Source organism: Fragaria vesca, linkage group LG4 (genome assembly GCF_000184155.1).
Source record: "Fragaria vesca subsp. vesca linkage group LG4, FraVesHawaii_1.0, whole genome shotgun sequence".
In the NCBI taxonomy this organism is placed as follows: Eukaryota; Viridiplantae; Streptophyta; class Magnoliopsida; order Rosales; family Rosaceae; genus Fragaria; species Fragaria vesca.
Window position 1 is genome coordinate 16,805,708 of NC_020494.1, and position 23,622 is coordinate 16,829,329.

Consider the following 23,622-nt stretch of genomic DNA (forward strand, 5'->3'; position numbering starts at 1 on the left):
GAGAGAGAGAGAGCAGAGAGTGGTCAAAATGAATCAATTTTTACTGGAACAGGTCTGGGATATATCCTATTGAGACAAACTGTATTGGTGTTTAGGCTGAACTACTCAATATATATAAATACTTCAAATAATAAAACATATTAGATGTTTTCCCATGCCGGCCATATTAGTGATGTAATAGTTTAGTTTAATATTTACATTTGTTTCTTTGAGAATGGTTCAGTTGTTTCTGGCTGAATATCTTTGCATTATATTGCCGGCCAAAACTTGCCCCATTGTGTTACAAATGTCCCGGAGGGGAAGTTTGCTTTGGCCAGGTTGTCCCTCCCATAATTTTTTGTTTCTTTTGAAAACCCTTATGCATTTCTTGTCGTCTCTCCTTCGTATGTTATTATGTCAGCCTTGTTTGTTCGGTTTATAATTGGATTCAAACCCAATATGCTGAAAGTTGAAACAAAGAGGAGGTGACTGATTCTGTGTTTTTCAATGTTTGGAAATCACTTCTAAACTTCCATCCAAATACTGAGGTCCAAAATCTGGATGCACCTTTGGAGCTTTAGACCTGGTTATAAAACTCCAATACTGTATGTGTCCCATGCATTTTGTTCTGAGTTAATTTAGAAGTAACCAAAAATGAAAGGAAAAACAAAACAGAGGTCATTAGTACATGGTTATGAAGCCAAACCATGTTTCAAGGCAACCATGTTTTTCGGAGTTCTGAGTTTTCATTGGGTAACCGTTGACACAAGTCACATCCAATTACCAACCAGAATTATCAGATTTCATTTACAAACACATGGCATGTTGGTGAGAGATGAGCATGACATTACAAAAGGCCTGAATGCAATGGCAACATCACAGTATGACCAAGAAACATGTTTTTCGTACTTCTACATGGTGTAGTAGACAGTATTAAGTATAGAGGTTGGGCATCTTATTCAAATGCCTCAAAATCTTCTCAGCCATCTGCTTTGTATTTCCAGCTCCATGATGGAAAGCACTGACCAAAATAGCAGGCAACACCCTGTCATTTGATATATATGAAGCAGACTCATCACCGCCTTTATTCAAGAACTTTTCGAGCACCCAAAATGACTTCTGCCGCAATCCCTCTTGCCTGTGCTCTTTAACTGCATTCAAAACATGTTGTACAGCGTTAACCTCGCTCAACATGCTCACAGATTTGTCCACATCAACTTTGTCATCCAACAAAGTGCTTATAGCTGACAATGCAGCTTCAACCACCTCTGGATTCTCATTTTCCAAACAAACTAGTAGCTTCTCCACTGCCTTTGCATCAACTATGCAGAAGGTGTTTTGAGAGGAACAGGCTCCTCGGTGAACTGGGCACAATGGTACTCTCCTCCTCCTTGAAGTGCCAAAAGATAGATATTTAGGGAGGTAGAACAACTTCATGAACTTTTTTCTCTTGATTTGTGGTGGTTTTGATAAGCTTATGGACTCCAAGGAGAGATTCTCCAATCCAATTGCTGATGACCTCTGAACTTCATCACTTGATGTTTTCATGAGCAGTTCTGTGAAAACTGTTGTGAAGTTTTGGTTTTTGGCTAGAAACAACATTTGAGGTTCATACAATGTTGTAGTGAATCTGACTAGAATTCCTACTAGACCTTCTAAGTAAGTGCTTTCAAACCTGCTTGACCTTGTTCGTCTTCCTTGAATTTGATTGATTTTTTGTATGATTGTAGGCACAATATTCTTATATAGAAGAGCTAGGTTAAGTGTCAGGTTTTGGTGGGGAAGTTTTGCTAGAAATTTTGCTGAAACTGCCTGCTTCTCAGTAATGAGGGCGGTCTCAGTTGAGTGCTCGATAAGAAGGTTCTCCGGTTGGCCTCTGGTTTTGCAGAGCCTCTCGGCTAGAAGGTGTCCTATATGGGGTGAAAGAACAGTTAGTAGCTTGATGGCTGCAATTGAAAGTTGTTCATGTGGGTTATTGATGAATTCTATGAGGGTGTAGCTTGCTTCAGTCTCTTTTACCAACGACACAATGGTGGCTTCTGGTTTGGGGATCTTAGCAAGGACTAAAAGAATCCTGATAAGATTGTTGTTTAGTTCATCTGGGGTTGAGTTGTTGAGCATGTAAACGATGTTGTGCACAACATAGTCTGAAGTCATTGTGTGACCGTGAGAGTTTACCTGGAGTTCCTCAAGCTCAAGACCAGACTCAAATATATTTGCAAGGATTGCAGCTGCTTCACTTGTTGAGTTCATTGGTTCATTGTGAATTTTCCGGATGAACATCTCTTCAACCATGACTTGTACAATTCCAGCTTCTACAAGTATGTTAGCATTTGGCTGGTGCGAGGAGAGTTGCACTAGAGTTCTAAATGCCGCGCTTCTTGCCAGTGTATTTCCATTATGTACCATTTTGATGAGAGTAGGAGAGACTCTTTGAGCAACATAGCTCTTGCTGTCATGTCCAAGAGCAATTTCCCCTAGGTAACCTGCCATGTCTATCTTCATCTCTTCAGAACCTGTTATTTCATATTTTATCAGAGAACAACTAGATTATCAAGCATTTCATTTTATCTGAACTTACAGAATGGTCTCTGGTTAAACTAGTGATCCAAAATTTCAGTTTCTGTTTCTTATAATGTTTCATTGTAACTAAAACATTTTATTTCAAGATAATCACTAAACCATGTTTTTTGGAGATGGCTCAGTATGAATGCTTGGCTATCATTAGTAGTTACCTTCAGCAAGATTCTTCAGGAGGGGTTCCATGAGTCCATTTTCTGCCATGCGTTTGATGTTGTTTTGCGAAAGCTCTAAATTCCTTAAGGTCTCTTCTGCTTTGTCTGAAGCAAATGCATCATGCGACCGTCCATATTTAATCGTAATCAACATAAGAATAGCTCCAGTAACTGATCCAATTTTCTCACATACTGTTTGTGATCTTGAAAGCTTAAGCAAGAAAAGCAATGATGCATGCCTTACAGACTGGTGACTACTAGAAAGCATTTCAATTAGGGTAGGAATGTTGATTGTTTCAGCAATTATTTCCTGCACAAGATAATACTTTGTTAGAAGTTGTATGTAAAAAATGGTGTACTTTATTGATGCAGAAGTTTCCGCAAATCATAGGGTTTATCTTATTTCAATTCATCAAAAGCCAAGGAATTGAAATTTGACCTTGCTTTCGTTATCATCCTCAATCAATTGTAGTAAAAGCTCTAGGACTGTGCTTCTAACATCTTTGTCTTTGTACTCCAGGCACTGAACAAGCAATGGCAATATTCCGACACCACGAACTTGACTGTTGTTGTACGGCTTCCTTCTGCAGATACTTTGCACCTCTTTTACTGCTTCAAGTACCATTGCATCTGAACTAGCCAAGGACAATGCTGCGCAGGCAACCTTAATCCTAGCTGCTTCATTCCTTTCTTTCCACTGCTCTATTGTGGTTTTCAGAGCTATGTTCTCATTGAAAGCTTTACTCATCAACTTCTGGCCAGTGGTTGGGCACGATATTGTTTGTTCCGAGCCATTGAGCTTCTCAAACCACTCCATAATTGCTTTTCTCTCAAATGTCACTCCACTTCTTATGGTTACCGGATCCTCCATAACCTTGTTTGTCAGTGGACAGAAGAAAGTCTCATACATAGGCTCCAAGTACTGACCAACTGGAGGCATTGTTGTTAATGATCCACTCATATCCTCATGTTTTCTTTTGCTGATCCAACTTGTGCTCTTAAGCATTTCAATCAGCTGCGGCGCATTTAAGAACCAAGGATTCTCTGTGGAGACCTCAAAACTTATAGAGTAGAGATCCGTTTCTGTTGGTGTTGATGTTGGTTCTACCTTTGGTTGTTTTCTGAAGGATAACGTCTTTTTATCTATCTCACTGGTCTTGGATGCTTGAGCTTCAAAGTGAGCAGTCTGCATCTCATTCGAAAGGGACTGAACTGAACTTTCTGCATAATGTTGGTCTCCAAATGTTGATGGTGGTATGAAGCTCAGGCATTCTCCTATGTGCTTGATGACCTCCTCCAGCTGCCCTGTAATGGTAATGAGTTCAGGATCCGAAAATGGCTGAATGCCTTGTTGACATTTCTCCACAAGAAGTTTGGCCAGATTGACACTTCTTGCAATAGATTGAAAAATTTCCATGGCATTTTCTTGGCATGTGTAGTCAGTGGTCATCAACTCCATGATGGCCACAGAAGCTCGATAAAGGTAGCATGCAGTTTCAAGAAAACTTTCTTGTTCTACTGCTACGCTTGGTACCAATACTGTGATATCAGAAATGGTTGCCAATATGAACTGAGCAAGACTCTCAATTGGACTTCCATATTCCTTGAGCTGAATACCAAGAACAACACAGGTCATTTTCACTATATTTATACTACACTAGCTCTACAACTTCTATCGCAACTAGTGCTATGTATATAGGAAATAGATCTTCTTCCAGCAATAAAATTAATGATTTACAAGTTCGATCACTTTAACATTTCATGTTTTTATATGTGCAAATAACATTTTTGATCACTCTATTGTTACTTGGGAAAAGTTAACTTGAGAAAACTCTTGCCTATGGAATTATCATAACTAACACATACATGGCTTCATGGTTTTTATGCTTACTAAATAGCAGAAAGTTCCATCTAGTATATAACTTGTGAAAAACTTCCCAGAACTCGGTTGCCGGACAGAAAAACTATGTAAGATTAATAGGAAAACTCATATGCAGTAAAAGGCTCATACCGACATCCAATTGGAGTAGTTCTGCACTATGGTCTTCCTGCTCTGAGCTCCAACCTACCAATCCAAAGTGCTAACATATTCAATCTGCATAAGTCGTTTGAAAGATGACATTTTCCACTTACAGTCACCGATGATATGTCTGTATAAATGGCGCTGAGAACAAGACCTGGTCAGCTAGAAGTCACTTGTGGTTTGGTTTAAAGTTTCTTTCTGATGATTAACATAATCAAGAAAGCAAGTGGTATTGGTTAATGGTGCATATAGTCATTGTTTCCAAATATTAATGCCTTAGGATTGGGATTGAGTTGAAATGGCATTTCTTTCAGAAACTAATGCCAATAGGTCTGGGTTGAAATGGCATCGCATGATTATTATATGCAGTTACTGACTTTGTCAATTAGGTTGACAAGTAATTTCCTTCAAGTGATGTGATGTATCACACAGTTATAAAATTCATGAACGGTATTCAACCTTAACATTTAACAAGGTAAGGTAGACCTTTTCTCTTGGATTCTGAAGTTCAGGACTCGGAAATGAAACTATATTGTTGAAACTCAAAAATGCATTTTTCTATTGACAAATAGTTCATCGTCATTTTCTTTTTTTGCCTCTTAATCTTATCGGAAGTGGTCTATGCTTCTATCTTCTAGCCTAGAAGGACCCTCTAGCAAATCCTAAATGAATGTAAGAATTAAGTTGGACATACAAAATTAGTAGACGCCAAGACGGTTATAATACGGTTTGTGTGGTCCGAAAACTTACAATCCAATAATCTTATTCGATTTAGTGGATGACATTATGATGACTAAATAATAATTATGACGTGCTTGTTCTCCTAAAAAAACAAATAAAAGAAGAAAAAAAACTTAACTATAACACTATCATCAAGTGATGATCACTAGAGTCAGACAACCAAAATAAAGAAGACAAAACAATCGTAGCAAAGACTAATAGCAGTCCCACCTATAGAACACAAAAAGTTAAGACATCCATGAGCGACTCGAACAAATAGCTAAGAGTAGGGTGTGTTAATGCATGTGATGCATTAATAGTAACCTCAATTTGTAAAATGAGTTCTCAAAGTATTAATATTAGTCCTCAAAGTTATAATATAAGTCCTTAAATTTGTAAAAAAAAATAGTTACAACATTAGTCCTCATGTGTTATTGTGGTAGTTGAGTCCTCAAGGTTGTAACAACTTTTTTTAGTCACTTTGATGACTTAATTATCACTTTAAACACACATTTTACCACTTTAAACACACATTTTACCACTTTAAGGACACATGATGACTAATGTTGTAACCAATTTTTTTTTACATTTAACGAATTTAAGGACTCATATTACAACTGCGAGGAGTATTATTACTAGTTTAAGGACTCATTTTACAACTTTAGAACAAAGTTGAAACATCACATATATTAATACATTGTAGAATTTTCCGAATGAATCATCTAGTTGATTCTAGTCCTGTAGCCACATTAGGGTTTTCTCTCCTCCTCATCTGATGGCCCTGAGCTATTACCCCCTCATCTAACAAATTTTTCCCTTAAATTACTCAAGCTTAGATACTAGAATATTACATGTATCATGTTTTGGTCACCATCGATCAACAATTCTTCCGATAATCCAACAAATTTGACTCTTTGCTTATTTTCGGATGATTACTATTTAAAGGATCTGAAGCAAAGAAAGTGTGTTTGTTGTAATAATACGTACGCTGATAAAAAGATTCTCATCACTATATGTTAATAGTATTCTTCTGACTCTCAACTCTATGTTTTAGAAATTTCGTTAAGAGTTCAAAACCCTCAAAAAACATGAATGATCTGAAATCCTGTGTTGATGGGTACGTTGATGATCTGACGATCCTTTTCTTATGTATTGTTGATATGATTGAGGGTCGTACAACAGAGTCTGAGTCTAGTGAGTCTGAGGAGTTCGAGTCTAGTGAGTCTGATGGATTCCAAGTCTGATGCAGGTGGCTTTGATGTTTTGATTTAGTCTTATTTTTTAAGAGATAATGGTGGTCAAGTTTGTTGTCGATATGGCGATGAGATGGACCCGGCCGTGAAAAATGAAATGTTGTTCCTCCAAATGTTAGAGTATATCCTAGTCCGATGAGTATGACGGTTTTGGTTATAAGTTTATAAGTTCTGGTGATGAGTCTAACGGTTTTGGTGTTCCGTTTGAGTTAATTGAGCTATTTGAGTGTCAAATAATTTGTTGCAGTATTTTTTTTTCTCCTTGAATATTATGGAGTTTCCCACCTTTTTTGAGCTCTACATGCTGGATTGGACGTAAAATCCTCCTTTTTAAGATCATGTGAAATCCTCCTGTTAGTATTCAGATCACTTCCTTCTAAATCCCTCCATATGAATTCTTTGTGGTTCGTGTCAAATAATTCCTTATCCACAACACCCAACCTCATATTCGGGATTAAAATGTCATAGAATACCTCCCCTATCAGTTCTTCACCATCAAACACATAATGATTGACACCCTGGCTAACAACAGTCAAGAACGTAAAGCTGTAACAGCTAGCTCAACACAACCCAATACCACATCAAATTTAATACATGAGAGATTTAATACATGAGAGATGGATTTTATAAGATTCTTAACATCTTGCATAAAATCAATCAAACAAGTTTCAAATTCTTCCTTGTATTTTCCGGCATAGAGAGTAATATTGTCGCACACAGTTGTACGGACCTTGTCAACCACCACACGTCCATCGGGACTATACTCAATAAAAGGATATTCATTGTCAAGTCCATTTGGATGGCCGAGTATCACATATACCTATTGAGTATACTGCTGATGGGTTTGCGGTGGTAGACAAGCTGCGTGCAGCCATATGTGATAATATTAACGTTTATGTTGAAAAAGTATGAGGAAAAGTTTGAACCTTACTTGAATGATTTGGTGCTTGATGTGAAGAATCTTTCAACAACCGTCTCTCTAGCATTGGGCCGTGATGAGCTATCCTTTTCAACTTTCAAGTTCTTAACTACTATTAGCAAGGGTGCATCATAATCTGTTTGTTGGTGCAGGAGTCATAGGGGGGATATTCTACGACATTGTAATCATAAATCAGAGTTTGAGTGATGTGGATAAGCAATTGTTTGACATGAACCACACATAGTTCATCATGAATTTGTGATCTAATTAATACAACATAATATGTATCTAATTGATTAATTTGAAGTTCGGCAAGGCTTTGATCACATCAATCAACTATAAAACTGAAATTTTTCGTAACTCCGTTTTTCTAACCGTCAACTCTCATAGTCTCAAATTTGTTTACTATTGGCTCGATGAAAAAAAAAATTGCAAAATAACTTAGTTTACATATTCATCCTAGCTCCTTGAAAAAAAAAATTATGCAGACACTTAGATGATGAAATGTAATCACACAAAATAAGAGTAATCAAAGTATTAGAACCCTAGCATGTATACTAAGTAGGCCTCCAAAGCACACACACAAAGAATTCATCGATGAACAATCGGTAAACAAAACCTCAATCTTATTAATTGCAAAAACAAATTGAAAATCAAAGCATGTTATGAATCATGTCTAGGGGCTTCAACAGCCCCCTAGCTACTATGAGTTTAGTTGCGCATAATGAAAATTAAAAACACAAAAGAGTTCATGGAAGGGGAAGACAACAATAACCGAGCTTGGAGAATCCTTGAAAAGAGATCAATCTTGTTCCGTCCGATTCTTGTGTTCTTTTCTTCCCGACTTGTCTTCTTTTTCTTCGTTTCCTCTCGTGTATCAGATGATATTAGGTTAGAGAACCCTCAATTTCCGTTCATGGGCCAACTGATTTGGATTGGGCCTTGAAATTGAAGTTACGGTCCAAATCAGAAATTCGGGCAGACTGACCTTCGGCCACTAAAATGATCATAACTTCTTCTACAAAATAGGTATTGACGATCCGTAAAAAGTTCTAGAAAGTAGACTCTTGTAGCTTTCTATTGATATATAACTCATTGTCTGGATCGTTGTGAGCTGATCACAATCCTCTGTCGAAATTAGATGATAATTTCTGGCAAATCCCATAATTCTTTCCTTACACGACATGAATTCCTAATCCTTCAAGATTTCTCCTCTTTTGCTTCATATTCCTTTCTTTGCTCCGAAACACCTAATAAACATAAAAATAACTAAATCAAATGAAAAATACGATAAACTAATAAAGTAAAGAGGGGAATTAACCATCATATGGTCGCATAATTATGCTCCTATCAAAGAGTTGATATTTAGTCAAATGTAGCAAATTTTTCCCTAAATTACTCAAGCTTAAATATTAGATTGTTACATGTATTATGTTTCGGTTACCATCAACAATCTTTGCGATAATCCAGCAAATTTGACTCTTGATTACTTTTGGATGCTTACCAGTTAGAGGATTTGAAGCTGTGGAAGTGCATTGGCTGTAATAAATCGTTGAAGAAAAGATTCTCATCACTATATGACATACAAATTGATATATTAAAAAAAATGAAATCAAGATTAGGTTAGCTAATCCCATATCTTGTCAAATTGCAGACACAACGAAGTACGAGTTTGAGAGCAAGAGATAGATGTCAGAGTAGCTGCACAAATCGCTTAATGAGGTCTACTTGTTCTCTTGATTGTGAATAATCAGCGGAACGTGCATAGTTCGAGTAGTACTGCGACCGCCTTTGATGCCATAATGACAGATATGGCGTGAGTTAAGTGAGCAAGGCTGAGACTAGACAATAATGCCCCTTTAATAATTGCACGTGATGGTTTATGTGAAATTTTTTAACAATTGAATAAATGGAGTGAGTTAGTGATAAATAGTGTATAAAGTGAGTGAGTAAAGTTATTTTTTGAAATGTTCGTGACTAAAGTGTCGAATATGTCAAAACGATATTCATGACTATTTGTGATTTTTTGCCAAAAAAAAAATTATAAAAAACCCTTTTGTTAAAGGAAAAATACCGTAAGTGTGTCTTCGTCTTTGTTCGTCAAAGTAACTGTTGAGAGTAAATTAGGAAGTTATTGATCAGTAGATGCAACGATTCAATTAGTCATATCAGTCATTATGTACATTGTTATTAGTATTGAATATCATTATTAAGTGCGTGTATTTACCGTTGTAATCGACCTCTATGTAAAGAGGGTTGTTAATGAAATAAGTAGACCATTCCGATTGTTATTTTACTTTTACTCTTTCCTTGTGGAGTTGTGGGATTTTATGAATTCCTTGTTGGTCAAGTTTTGAATCATTTGTATGAAGGGCGACTTGTTCTCTTGAATGTGAATCATCGGCGAAACGTGCTTAATTCCACTAATACAGTGACCGCCTTTGACTTCATAATGACAGAGATCACCAATTCTAACCAAACGCAAAAGCATGAAAGTGATTCCGGGGATTCTTCTAGTCCATATTCAAATAAGTCGGATACTGAAAAAGAAGAAAAAGAAAAAGTTTATGTTGTTAGTTGCCAAACGTGGTTACAACTTACAACAAAAGCATGCAAGAGCTTATGGGGTTTTTATTCTAATCCGGTTTTTAAGAAGCCGAGAACCGAAAGAGAAGTTTCTATGGTTGCTTGGTACGAAATTTTTGTGGATGACTAAAAATGATATTATTTATGTCGACTAAACAATAATCATTACGTGTGTATGTGATTCTACTAATTTTATTTGTTCCAGTTTCATATTTTTCCCGGCTCCATTTGGTTGACGTTCATTCACAACTCATGTCTTTAAAGATTAGATGTCTCGGGTATGTAATCAACTATCTCCGAATTCAAGATTAGCTTCATTTTTCCATCTCAGAAGCGGCACGAGAAACTAGACGAACGATTTGTCCACGTGGACATTCCGGCCTATTTCGTCACCCACCTGAAACAAACAAAACCGCAGACCACGCTAAACACGTTACGTATATAAGTACACTGAATGTAACACCCAGAGTCGTATATTATATATATAAGAAAGAAATACCATACAACAAGATAGAACCACATTCGTATTCTTCTCTTCTCTTTGCTTCAATTCTCAGACTGTCATTGGATAAGAACCCAATTTGTCTCTCTTACGTGTACTTCTCTCCGACAGAATAGCAGCGACTGTTTTCCGCAGACAAAAATCCAAGAAAACTAAGAAAGCTAAAGCCAGTTCACTGTTACCTGAGCTTCAAGAAATGACCACCGGCGACAAAAAGACCGAGTCTTTACCGGAGTCCGACCTACCCATTAACGAGAACTGTCCGCTGCTGCACAACTCAGATGAGGAAACCGCCGGCGGGTCGTATTCCGGCGCGGTGTTCAACCTGTCGACGACGATCATTGGTGCCGGGATTATGGCTTTGCCGGCGACGATGAAGGTGCTGGGGCTCGGAGTTGGGATTGGGATGATCGTGTTGGTTGCGCTTTTGACGGAGGCTGCGGTGGAGATGTTGCTGAGGTTTAGTCGGGCCGGCAATGAGGCGTCGTTTGGTGGTGTTATGGGGGATGCTTTTGGGACAGGTGGCAGGGTTGTGTTTCAGTTGTCTATTTTGGTTAACAACCTCGGGACTCTCATTGTGTATATGATCATACTTGGTAAGAAATTTTGGTTCTGGGGTCAATTCAAATGACCATGTTTCATGTTTGTGTTTCTTGAAAATTTGACTGGAAGTAAATATAGTAACTTTGAATAATTAGGTGTGACATCGGTTACAAGTTCATTTTGATTTTTTGGGTTACCTTTTATAACTGTGTTTCCCTCATTATCTTTGTATTGAGTGGTATGGATTGTTCTATGCCAATAATGCCATGTGTGTTTTTCTTGCAATATGTTATTACCTTGTATAACTTTGTTTCCGTTTGTATTGCTTGGTATGGATTGTTCTGGCTATGTGTGTTTTTCTTGCCATTTGACTGCAAGTAAGAATGTAGTGGCACTCATTTTTGGTCTACTTGCTGCTTGATTAGGTGATGTGCTGTCTGGAACTGCTTCAAGTGGAGTTCATCATACTGGAGTGTTGGAAGGGTGGTTTGGTGAAAACTGGTGGAATGGGCGTCTTTTCGTTCTGTTTGTTACAACGATTTTCGTGTTTGGTCCGTTGGTATCCCTGAAACGAATAGGTAAATATGTAGTTCTGCCTTGTTTTTGAGATTTTAACTGCCCAAAAGGACTAATAGTTGTGTTTGGAGCACTCATATGAGTGGTAGTCCTTTTCTTTTAGAAGAATAGTAGGTGGTAGTCTTCAAAGTCTTTAATGACATAAAAGATTTGTTATGAATTGAAGCAGTGTCCCCTCATGATCTGAATTGCTTCTTGTTCTAGTTATGAAAGAATGAGATTGGTGTAGATTAGGGCCTTTGAGATCAAGCATTTCTCTGAAAAATATGTGGTGAATGTCTTGTAAGTTGACAATTAGATGTAATTTAGTGGGTGTTTTTCTTGCAGATTCATTGAGATACTCATCTACTTTAGCAGTTGGGCTGGCGGGCGTTTTTCTAGTCATTACTGCAGGAATCACAGCTGTTAAAATCTCTCATGGAGATATTTCCATGCCCAGGTTGCTTCCTGTGTTGACTGATCTTACGTCAGTGTGGAATCTCTTCACAGTTGTTCCTGTTCTTGTGACAGCTTTCATCTGCCACTTCAATGGTATAGCTAGCTGAACCAACAGAATATGCATCTTTTCATGCTAGTGGAAAAGCATAAAATTTGATGAGAATTTCTTTTCCTGCAGTGCATACGATCAGCAATGAGCTTAAGAAGCCTAGCATGATTCAACCAGTTGTGTGGACATCATTGGGATTGTGCTCTTCTGTCTACATACTAACAAGCCTTTTCGGGTTCCTCCTATTTGGGGACTCAATCCTTGATGATGTGTTAGCCAACTTTGACACCGACCTTGGCATCCCTTACAGCTCTATGCTTAGTGATATTGTTCGCATTAGCTATGCCCTGCACCTCATGCTTGTTTTTCCTATTATCTTTCATCCATTGCGAGTCAACTTTGATGATCTCTTCTTTCCTTCATCTAGGTCTTTGGATTTAGATAATCGTAGGTTTGCATTAATCACCTTGGGACTCATTTCTATTATCTTCTTGGGCGCAAACTTCATTCCAAGCATCTGGGATGTTTTCCAGTTTACTGGAGCGACTGCCACAGTTTGCATTGGATTTATCTTCCCTGCTGCCATTGTTCTAAGGTAAACTCTGACATTCAACTGTTTCTATATTCCATTTCAGCAATAATGTGCGCACACGAGTCAAGTACGCAAATTCCTGACATGAATTGCTAGTGTATCTTGAATTGCTTTAGATGTATATAAATTTCAAAACTAGGATTATATACAAGCTGAGATCACTTGCAATTTGATCAAAGCTATGTCAGACATTGTGATATCCTGCTGGTCATTGAGTTTATTTATAGTTTCTGATCTCAAATTTTATGATTCAGGGACCGGCATGGCATAGCAACATCAAAGGACAAGACCTTATCTGTTTTCATGATTGGTCTTGCTGTGTTCACTAATTTGATAGCAATATACAGTGATGCCGTGGCCTTGTTAAAAAAGAATGTCTCCCCTCATGCGTGAGCTTACATTCTTCATTCGAAGGTCAAAGACCAAGAGGATTCTTTTGTTAGGTTAACATATTATGTGATATGGGCATTCAAAACCCAGAAAAACGCTTAAGTTCCTTTGGAGGTTTAGCATTCCCTTTGAAGCCCAGAAAACACTGGAGATTCATTGGAGATTAGTGAACGAGAAACTTCCTTGTATTTGAACATGTTGCCACCGGCTCCCTCTGTATTATACTTTGAAGATTTAATGTGAGAGACTTCTATGATGATATTAGAAATGGAAAGTTTGTTTGATACATTTCCCCTTTCTATAAAAAGAACGGACAAAAAAAATGCCTGGATTGACATGATTCATGTTCAAGTCCCATGTGCTTGCAGCTCTGTTTTCTCAGTATAACACGTTTGTAAATCACAAACTAAAGATCAGTAGTGGTACTTCTAGGTAAACTCTGTCATGTTTCACTTTATATCAGAACAAGTATCCAAACAAACAAGAATCGGTAATGTACTTATTCTACACTTCCTATAAATGAATACAAAAGAGTGATGTACAGTTCCTAACACAAAACACTGACAACAATTGTGTTGACCTTCTATGCATGCAAGTGAATAATAATCATAAACCCACCCAACCTACACTAATCAACTTTGTTGAAATAGCAATCTCCCAAGCGTACATATACCGTCGTCTTGCACTTCTGTTTGATCAACTCACCAACGTTCTGAACTTCTGATAATGTTTGATCATTTTAACTTTCTCTGAACTACACCGATGAAGCTGTTCTTTTGAGAAATGCTGCAGGTTGTTGGCCTTCTTATTTCGAATCCTTACAAATAGCGGATCCAGAAGATAGCCATGTCCTGTAAGTTATTTCCAGCTATTGTATCTAGATATGTACAAGCATACCAGCAGGACATTATTTCCAGAAGCCAAACATCAAGCTCTTTTTTTCTTCTGAACAACCTCTCCTTCACAGGGATTTGAAACTGATCATGACAAGACTTGTGTCTGTAAATGAGAATGCGAATTAACTGCATCACCCTGATTGGATGACATAAGGACTAGCAGGCAAGCAATCAACTGGGTCATACTAGTTGAAGAAATAAGTAGATCCGAGAACTTGTCTGAGATCAAAGTCTCCACGATCCGGTAAAGGAGGAAAAATAAGTTTGGGGAAAGACTCTTGAAAGCTCTCCAACAACTGTAAACGTACAAAGGAAAATTAAGGCATACTTCAATTTCACAAGCTAACACAAATGATGCATTTTATTCACAAATTTGAACTTTCACATATTCAATAACACTAGACGTCTAGATTCATTTTCAGGAAAGAAAAAAAAAAGAAGCCACTACACGTCTAGGACAACTAAACCATAATACAAGAAAATCATAATGGCAAACAATATTTTGATCTAAATTCCAATTACATAAACTTATCTCATTCTTTTTTTGTTTTGTTTTGTTTTATAATCGCCACTCCTAGTTTTAAAGCAAGCAAAATCTAGCAAAGGAAGGTCCATCTAAGCCCTAAACCCTTAACCTATCAGAAACAAGGATAAGCTTGCACACACACAAGAAAACAAATATAAAAAATAAAAAAACAAACACGCGGAAAACAGAACAGACAATCCTCCAAATCTAACAAGGTTTTATGATTTTTTTATTTGAACAAAACACTTCATGTAAATCAACTCACATTCTCCAATATTGGTTGCTCGTAAAGTTCAACAAACTTTTCTCTTAGTATCCTATTCATTTCGTCAACGTCACTTGCATGCGTCCAGTATGAATCATGCACTCCTGTAATCAACAACATTATATGGACAGAAAATAAACTAATGCTAGTCCATGAGAGAGAGAGAGAGAGAGAGAGAGAGAGAGAGAGAGAGAATTTAGTAGAAACCTGCAAAATTTAACCCTGCCTTCTTGCAGGCAAGAGCAGTCATCATCATGTGGGTACTATCAAGGGAGTGCACAAAATTGGGGGGAAAGGCTGTCCTCTGCCGTTTAACCATGACCTTGTCTGTTTCTCTCTGTAATGTCAGCACCTGAAGGGAAGTCTTAATCTGCAGTTAATTCAAAGTGGCACCTTAATGAGATACTGACATCGATTTTGTTTTTCTCATATAAGTAACAATATTTGGACACATTTGAAGTCATGAAAAGTTGTTAAAGTATTACAAGATGCCTTCCTAATTGCCGGTATGGTTGTACAACAGGAAGTCCAAGGGGCGTGATCCATCGAACTGGATGATTCTCTGCAGCTATAACCTATTTATGTTTGATCACAGCAGTCAGTACTTGTAGATCATATTTTATAGCAGACAGTTTAGAAGAAGCATAAATTATGATATTTAAGATCAGATATTATGCTCCGAAGCACAGGCCAGAGAACATCACCTAAACTTTAAATGCATAAAAAAGGAAAGTGCATACAAACCAGCATCAACAGCACCTACAACATTGTAACCTTCTCACATTATAAGTTCCTAATTGTGTATCTCACCGCCATACAGAGATCTTCAAGACTTCACCACAGCCCAAATCACTCTGTTGGGCCCTTAGTAAAGCAAGTAATTTTACCCAAAGTTAAGCCTTAACTAAAGCTCAGTGCAAGCCATGAAGAGCCCCCCAAATTTACATAAGGAAAAGCCTAGCTTGGGAATTGGGACAAATCCAAGAAGAAAGTGTTCAATCTTCTAAGATTTAGCCATAACCCAGATCTGAATTAAAATAATGCAAAAGGCCAATGACCAGTATGGTCCAGATTCCAGATTCTATATGTGTCAAGTAACCAAAACTAAAAATGTAACTGCAAAATCGATCAAACTTAAATTGTTTTGCTGCTTAACATAAGCAACTCAATCAACTGAACTATATAATCTCCAAACCACATATCCTACCCTGACACCAGCTGGACCGGGACCATTCCCATAATTACACAAAGTACATAAGACAAACCTTCGCACATTCACCCAGCCAACTCATAATACTTCTGGCAGCTTCAAACATCTCTCCTAGGGCAGTCAAGGTGGTCTGTAAATAGCAAATTGATCAGCACAGACTACAATACAAGAACATAAACATGTACTCTATTCAAGTTTTATTCACTTACTCTAGCAGCATAGCAAGATGCAGAAAACAGCACCGCGTCATCAGCTATCGTACCACGCTCCTTTAGTCTCTTCTTAATTTGATCGCGTGCACCAATATAAGTAACACCATATACAGAGGTCATAACTGTCTGCTTCACCAATTTACGGTTGACCTAAAATTTCAAATTACAATTGATAAGTTTTAGAAGCATGAAATGAAGCAGTTGCACAACCAGGGCAGAAGAAAATTCTTTACATGACAATGCAAGACAAATTATTTGTTCAGTAGCCACATCATCAAAATTAGGACAATAAGACAAAACATTAACAATTTCTGATGTAATTAACCTTGATATGCTGGCTACCAGTTTCATTGTTCATTAATTCAAACCAATGGAAAATATGACTAACAATATTAACCTCATTAATCAAAAGCCTAGCGTGCAATGTATTTGGATTAATGGCTGGATCTTTCTCTGCATCTGTGCGCATTATATCAAGTACCCTGCAAAAAATAAAAAAAAGTTAGTACCCAAATAAATAATGATTTCATTTATCGATGCTAAATTCCTAGGGAAATCAGCAAATGTTGATCTTTCTTTTTCTCCTTCAATAAATATAGATCATTAGGGGAATGAACAGATGTTGATTCTTTTGCTCCTACGATTTCTACATATTTAAGCGAACCAATATTAAGAAAAGAAAATGCACCATTATTACAGAACTGAAAAAGAAGAATAGATTTAAAGCTGAGAGAGAGAAAGAGACCTGGCAGCAATTCCTGAGTAAACATCAGCGGGTTTCTCTCCCCCAACAAGATTTACAGCAGCTGCTCCAAGCTGAAAAAGGATGAGATTTAATAAAAAATGAATAAGCTGTTTTCTATTAAGTATAAACAAACCAATAAAGAATTCCTGAATTCTTGCTTCTTGGCTGATAAAGATATTACAATAAAGAATTTAACGGAAAGTGAAAAAAAATGCTGTCTTTTTTGCTTTCTGTAGCATTATAAAATATTGCGTAACTGTATTATAACTACCAAACTTTGAGAGCATCCTAGTAATTTAAGAGAAGTTCCTTACCTTGTCCCTTCCAAGGGCAGCATAGTGTTGTAAACCATTACATGAACCATCCTTGCAACAGAAAAGGAGAAACTAAGATCAATTTTTGTATATAAATTCCCTAAAAAAATCATCGGTACAAACTAGGAAATCACAATATATAAAGCATAGTAAATCATGGAAGAGGCCTGATAGCCCCTATACTTCAATAAAGTGAACTTGACAAGTGGCTTTCTCAGTATGACTCTTGCAAAAACGTGTGCTTATCTATCATATTTTATCTATCCACAAGTTTTATATCTTTGTCACCTTCCAATTCAGCCACCAGAAAACTAAACTTTTGCCTTATGTTTTTTATTACAGCCAAAAGAAAAGGTGACATATAACAGTCATGCAACTGTACATAACCATGTAGAATTTTAATTTTGGTATTACCTGATATAAGAGAATGAAGTAATAGGATTTTTTTTGTTTTTTGCAGATTATGATCCGACTATGCTAAGAGATCAAGTACCTGGTGAACAGGCATATAAGAAATTGTAGTCTCCGGTGAAGGGCTTCTCAATGCTTCAGTGAGATTAATGCATGCTGCCAAGCACTGGAAAGGATCTTCGGCACCCAACCACCACCGTCTTCCTTCAAGAGGTCTGTCCGCGGAATCAAAAATTTCGTCTACATGGTTCTCCGTAAATGCTGCTCGATCATCATAGGAGAGCTTGTCAACACCACCAGCATATAAATTTGCCAAATGTATCTTCAACCAGTGTAAGCCAGATTTTCCAAGACAGTGTCCCTCTGCGAACTCCAGGACGCCTCTGCACATATCGGAACCAAGATGATTTAGATATGGGTGCATGGGGTAGGCACGGCCACGGAAATCAAGATTGTGCGGATAGTAGAAGCCTTCCTCATCCTTCATCTTTCGAGCTACCTGCTCCCATTAAGTGAAAGTCAATATCACAGTATCCAATCAAACTACATCATTCAGCTTGCAAGGAATGATTCTTACAGCAAGTTTAAGTTCTGTATCACACCGCTGCGAGTGCCTTTCACTATTCTTCTTTTTCACAGCTTTAACTTTCCATTTCCATTTTCTCATTTCTGCCTCATCTTCCGTGTCTGGGTCTTCAGGTAAAGTATCCTATTTAACCCGAAACAGGTAAAACTGGATCATTCAGTGATAAAAAGACGAACAAGGATGACGAAGTACGAATTACAGAAACACAATCAAGTATCTAGAAAAGGATAAATGCACCACTGAATATGGAAAAAAGAAAAGAAAAAAACAGTAAATGTAACCCACATCTTCACGGCTAACCAAGTCAGCAAGACCGCCTCCACTAGCCCATATCCTGTCCACTACACCAAGTACCCTTTTGTTTATCCTCCATTTGGTACTTCCAAGAGTATCCAGCGCCTACAGAGAATAATCAAAAGATTAGATGTGCCAAAGCATACAACTCAGAAACCCTGGATTATGGAAAAGTTAATGGATATTTCGTGAGGAGATAAGGAGGAACCACTATTACTGAAGGCAGGAACAGATACCACACTGAAACTAAGAGTAATAGAACCTAAGGATACCTCAAAAACAGGTTCTAATTGCTTCCTAGGAGTCGATTTTAGGACTTGGCGCTGTTGTTTCGCTCCATGAGTTCGCATAACATAAGAGGGTAAGAATAAATGTGCTCCTTTATCGTACCTGCCAAAAAATAACAAAAGGCTATAAGAGCTGGCTAAATCAATGGTGTTTAACCTGGCTAGTCATTTCAAATGTAATCCCAATGAAAGCAAAATCCTGAACCAAGGAAAAGGTTGCACTACTAGGGCTAAGCAGTTCAACTAATCTAAACACTGCAAAAACTTGACTGAGAAAACGTAAATAGTTTATATCTGATCTACAGTGCATACCCTGTCCAGTTAAGTGGAGGCACCAACATAGGCATATAAGGAATGACCATGTGCCTTGCCTGGTTGGATAGAAAGGATCACAGAAACAAACAAACAAAAAAGTTAGTCGAGCTATTACTCCTCAGAGATACATTGGTGCAAAATAAAAATGGACAAAGGATAATTGCCCATGTAGTAATGTCATAAGAATACAAGAAATATTGGTGAATAGACCAAGACAAGAATTATGAGCTAAACCAGCTATTCTACTTACCGTTTTCTCCATCCCTTTGCGAACTAATGGGTCGCACTCAATAACACCATATCTCCTGTTGGTCTTCCTATCCAGAAAAAAAAAATATATATATATATATCACAGAAGTAAGATAGAGAGGGAGAGGGAGGGACTGAGAGAGACAGTTAATGTGTAAGAGGGAGAGAGGTTAACTAGAACAAAGAGATAATCTTTCTTACTGTGCCTCTTTTGTTATAGTCTTAAGGGTATGCATGAATGCTGGGCGAAAATCAGGTGGAGAATCTCCTAATTGATCAACTGCAGGTTGTATATAAGCTGTTTCCGTCATTAACTGAATCAGTCGACAGCCAACCTAGCAAGTAAAAGAACCAATATAAGATAACAGAAATCATAACGAGAAAGTGTGGATTTTAATCTCTCATCGTCACAAACCTTAACATGAGCTTCTTGATTCCATGGCTTTAAGTCATCTTGTTCCTTCACAATTTCTTTTACTTGCTGAAGTTTCTTCATTTTAAGCAACTTCGTAACCTTTTTCCTCAGCCTCTGTTCTTTGGTTAGTTTTTCTTGCTCCTGTTCTTTGGTTAGTTGCTCTTGCTCCAGTCCGTTCATAAGATTCTCGTGTTCACTGGTCACAGTATCAGATTCAGCTTTAGGTTTCTTAGTAGCAATGCTCTTCTTCTTTGTCTTCTCCAAAAATCTGAGTATCCTAACCTGGCACATGAAGGTCAAATTACATTCTTATTAACTTCAAAACCAACAGCAAATGAAACAGAGTGATAAGCCAGCTGACTGAGTGCTAAATTTGCATGTCAAGCCTTCCATTAGTCTTGGAGGCATGAGAATTCAAAAGGACTTATAATATGGACACTGTGAATCCAAGCAGTCCAAGCAAATCAACTTTCGGTTTCTGACTTAAACTATTAACATCATAAACCAACAGCTTTCCACAAACTAGAATGCAAATTCTAGCCAAAAGTTCATACTTCAGCAGACATGTGACCAACAACATAATTTCTAACTCCATAAAAGCAACAAAGCAAACACGAATACAAGCACAATTCTAACCCACAAACCTCATTCTCGATAGCTTCACCAATAGCGCAAGCAGCCTGAACCACCTTGACAGCCCCAACTCCACCACTGTTAGTCATCAACAACCCCATCAACTTATGCATTGTAATAACAGCCATCTTATCCGGCGGCAACAGCTCAAAATATGGAGCATGGCTAGGCCTGCAATTACCCTTCTTACCGGCCCAACTCTCCGGCTCAGCTGCAATGGCATCCCTCAAAGGCTCAAACCATCCCAAAAACAATGACTTAATATAAGGCAAATTCGGCGCAAGCTTCTGCTGACACATATCACTCAAAAGCTCCTGATACTCATTGGCCGCGTCTTCCCAAGCCTCAGTCTCAAGTTTCACCTGCCTCCTCCTCAAAATGCCATACTTTCCTGCCCCCATTCCACTAACCAACCTCTTCGGCTGCTTCGAATCATCCTCCACCTTACACTCCCTCACCAAATCCTCCAGCATTACCTGAATCTCTTCCGACCCGGACTCCTCATCAGTGGAGGCAATCGCCTCAGCAGAGCTGGCATACCCTCTGCAATACCCAAAAGGGTAACCGGGATTATTCCGCAAACTGGGTCTGCCCAATTCACCAATCTGGACTGAACCCACTAACAAAGATCCATACTTTCTGCACACCCAAGTTTCAAAATGCTTGCTTTTCAAAAAGCTTGGTTCTTTAGAGAATTTGAGAGCAGATTTGAATTGGGGGTGCAAGGAAAGCTTGGTTTTTGATGAAGTAGCGGCTTGTTTGGCTAGGATTCTCCACATGCTTCCCCACAACCCAAGAAAATCTGGAGACTAGAGGATGCAGTACATCAAAAAGAAGGATTGGATTGGAATTATGGAGAAAGGCGGGAGCAAAGTTGGGATTTTGAAGGGTGATTTGGGAGAGAAGGGTGTTGAGCAAAGATTTGGGGAGTGTGAGGAGTGGCTGCCTTTGAAGACTAAACCCTGCTTAAACCTACGATCTTTCTCTTCTCGGTATTTTATGAAGCATTCGGGTCACACCGACCCGAACCGTTTAGATTTTTAGCCTGATTCATCATATGGTGGACTCCAGGAGATATAAGTTTTTAAATACCTAAATTTCAAAATTATACTTAAATATAACAATTTTTTAAGTTCACTACACTACACTGCTGAAGAAGAAAATGCTCTAACGTGGTCTCTAGTTTCGTACATCTCAGAATCCTGTTCTAGTTTGGTCTCACCTTCCGCGAGTTCTTCCTCAACCTTCATTTTCCGATTAGGAGGTTGGTCTCTCTGTTATATATATAAATATATATACACACACAGAGTATCATCATGTGTGGACGTCCGCACGGCTCTTAAACTGCGGACGTCCCTCTTTTCACCACCGTACGGCACCAGCGAGGGCACGCCTCCACTCTAGCGGACTCTAGCAGCTTCCCCGACCATTTTTCATCCCTGACGAGTTCGCCGAATTCTAGTTTTTTGCCCAGATTGACTTTGTTTGAAGTTTTGGGTGATCTAACCGGAAAACTAGAATTCGGCGGACTCGCCGGGGAGGGAAAGTGGTCGGAGACGCTGCTAGAGTCCGTTGGGGTGAAGGCGCGCCCTCGCCGGCGCCGTACGGTGGCGAACGGAGGGACGTCCTCACTTTAAGGCGGTGCGGATGTCCATATCTGAAACGGACTGTATATAAATATATATATATTTCTCAGGTAAGGATGTCCTTATTTATTCTTACGGTGCAGATTTCCACTTTAGACTCATTTTTCAATCGAATTTTCATATCTCCACCGTCTAGTCTTTAGATACTAATGTATAGAACATCTTTACAAAATTTCAGCCAATTTAGTTATCAATAAGGCACTCAAAACTGTGTTTTTCTATTATAAACATGAACGGTTCAAGTTCTACAGAATTATGTTCATCCATTGGTTTAATTGAATTTGAGTGCTTTAATGATAACCAAATTGGTTGAAATTTTGCAGAGATGATCTATACATTAGTATCTTAAGACTAGACGGTGGAGATATGCAAATTCGATTGAAAAGTGAGTCTAAAGTGGAGATCCGCACCGTAAGAATAAATAAGAACATCCTTACCTGAGAAAGACTGTATATATATACACACACAATTGCTCCGTTCTTTTTCAAAAATACGGATGTACAATGACGACCGTCAGATCTGTCTAGTTGATTCACAACGACTGAGATTAGAAAATGTTAAAAATGAGTTCTTTGAATCATTCTACAGCGGCGAGTTCGATCTTGGTCAGATGCACTTGTTATTTTCAAGGATAGATCGAACTCGCCGCCGTAGAACGATTCGAAGAACCCATTTTTAACATTTTCTAATCTCAGCCATTGTAGATCGACTAGGCAGATCTGACGGTCGTCATTGTACATCCGTATTTTTGAAAAAGAACGAGGCCCGTATCTGAAAAGCATTATATACATATACATATATATATATAATTTTTCTCAGGTGCAGATTTTCATCCGTTCGCCACCGTACGACGCCGGCGAAGGCGCGCCTCCACCCCAGCCGACTCCAGCAGCTTCCCCAACCACTTTCCATCCCCGGCGAGTCCGCCGAATTCTAATTTTTCGGTCAGATCACCCAAAACTTCAAACTTGACGAACGGACGAAAATCCGCACCGTCCGTAGCAGAGACGGACTGTGTATATATTTATAAATATATATATATACAACCTTTCTTAGGTGCGGACGTCCGCACCGTTTTACGATGCGGATTTCCGTCCGTTCGCCATCGTACGGCGCCGTGCGAGGGCGCACCTCTACCCCAGCGGACTCCAGCAGCTTTCCTGACCACTTTCCATCCCCGGCCACTCTGCCGAATTCCAGTTTTTTGGCGAGATCGACTTCATTTGAAGTTTTGGGTAATCTCGCCAGAAAACTAGAAAAGAACGGACTCGCCGGGGAGAGAAAGTGGTCGGGGAAGCTGCTGGAGTCCGCTG

At 38.4% G+C, this 23,622-nt stretch overlaps 3 protein-coding genes across 3 annotated transcripts; 1 reads left to right on the top strand and 2 right to left on the bottom strand.

Moving 5' to 3' along the window:
• Positions 1 to 736: 736 nt before the first annotated feature.
• On the bottom strand, positions 737 to 4,896 carry LOC101294458 (putative U-box domain-containing protein 42-like). Its single transcript, XM_004297137.1, has 4 exons — positions 4,726 to 4,896; positions 3,154 to 4,323; positions 2,715 to 3,024; positions 737 to 2,495 (listed from the first exon to the last, which is right to left on the bottom strand). The coding sequence occupies exons 1-4, from the start codon at positions 4,729 to 4,731 to the stop codon at positions 913 to 915; spliced, it is 3,069 nt and encodes a 1,022-aa protein (XP_004297185.1). The 5' UTR covers positions 4,732 to 4,896; the 3' UTR covers positions 737 to 912.
• A 5,843-nt stretch (positions 4,897 to 10,739) lies between these two features.
• On the top strand, positions 10,740 to 13,603 carry LOC101294751 (probable sodium-coupled neutral amino acid transporter 6-like). Its single transcript, XM_004297138.1, has 5 exons — positions 10,740 to 11,313; positions 11,686 to 11,838; positions 12,164 to 12,367; positions 12,453 to 12,918; positions 13,170 to 13,603. The coding sequence occupies exons 1-5, from the start codon at positions 10,914 to 10,916 to the stop codon at positions 13,306 to 13,308; spliced, it is 1,362 nt and encodes a 453-aa protein (XP_004297186.1). The 5' UTR covers positions 10,740 to 10,913; the 3' UTR covers positions 13,309 to 13,603.
• Positions 13,604 to 13,744: 141 nt separating this feature from the next.
• On the bottom strand, positions 13,745 to 21,617 carry LOC101295038 (DNA-directed RNA polymerase 1, mitochondrial-like). The gene is made up of 18 exons (XM_004297139.1): positions 20,675 to 21,617; positions 20,031 to 20,312; positions 19,817 to 19,950; positions 19,617 to 19,683; positions 19,364 to 19,422; positions 19,037 to 19,154; positions 18,756 to 18,869; positions 18,462 to 18,593; positions 17,967 to 18,383; positions 17,474 to 17,524; positions 17,160 to 17,230; positions 16,812 to 16,896; positions 16,412 to 16,564; positions 16,258 to 16,332; positions 15,478 to 15,567; positions 15,200 to 15,362; positions 14,993 to 15,096; positions 13,745 to 14,497 (listed from the first exon to the last, which is right to left on the bottom strand). Exons 1-18 carry the CDS (start codon positions 21,440 to 21,442, stop codon positions 14,387 to 14,389), a joined length of 2,994 nt encoding a protein of 997 aa, XP_004297187.1. The 5' UTR covers positions 21,443 to 21,617; the 3' UTR covers positions 13,745 to 14,386.
• Between the last annotated feature and the right edge of the window lie 2,005 nt (positions 21,618 to 23,622).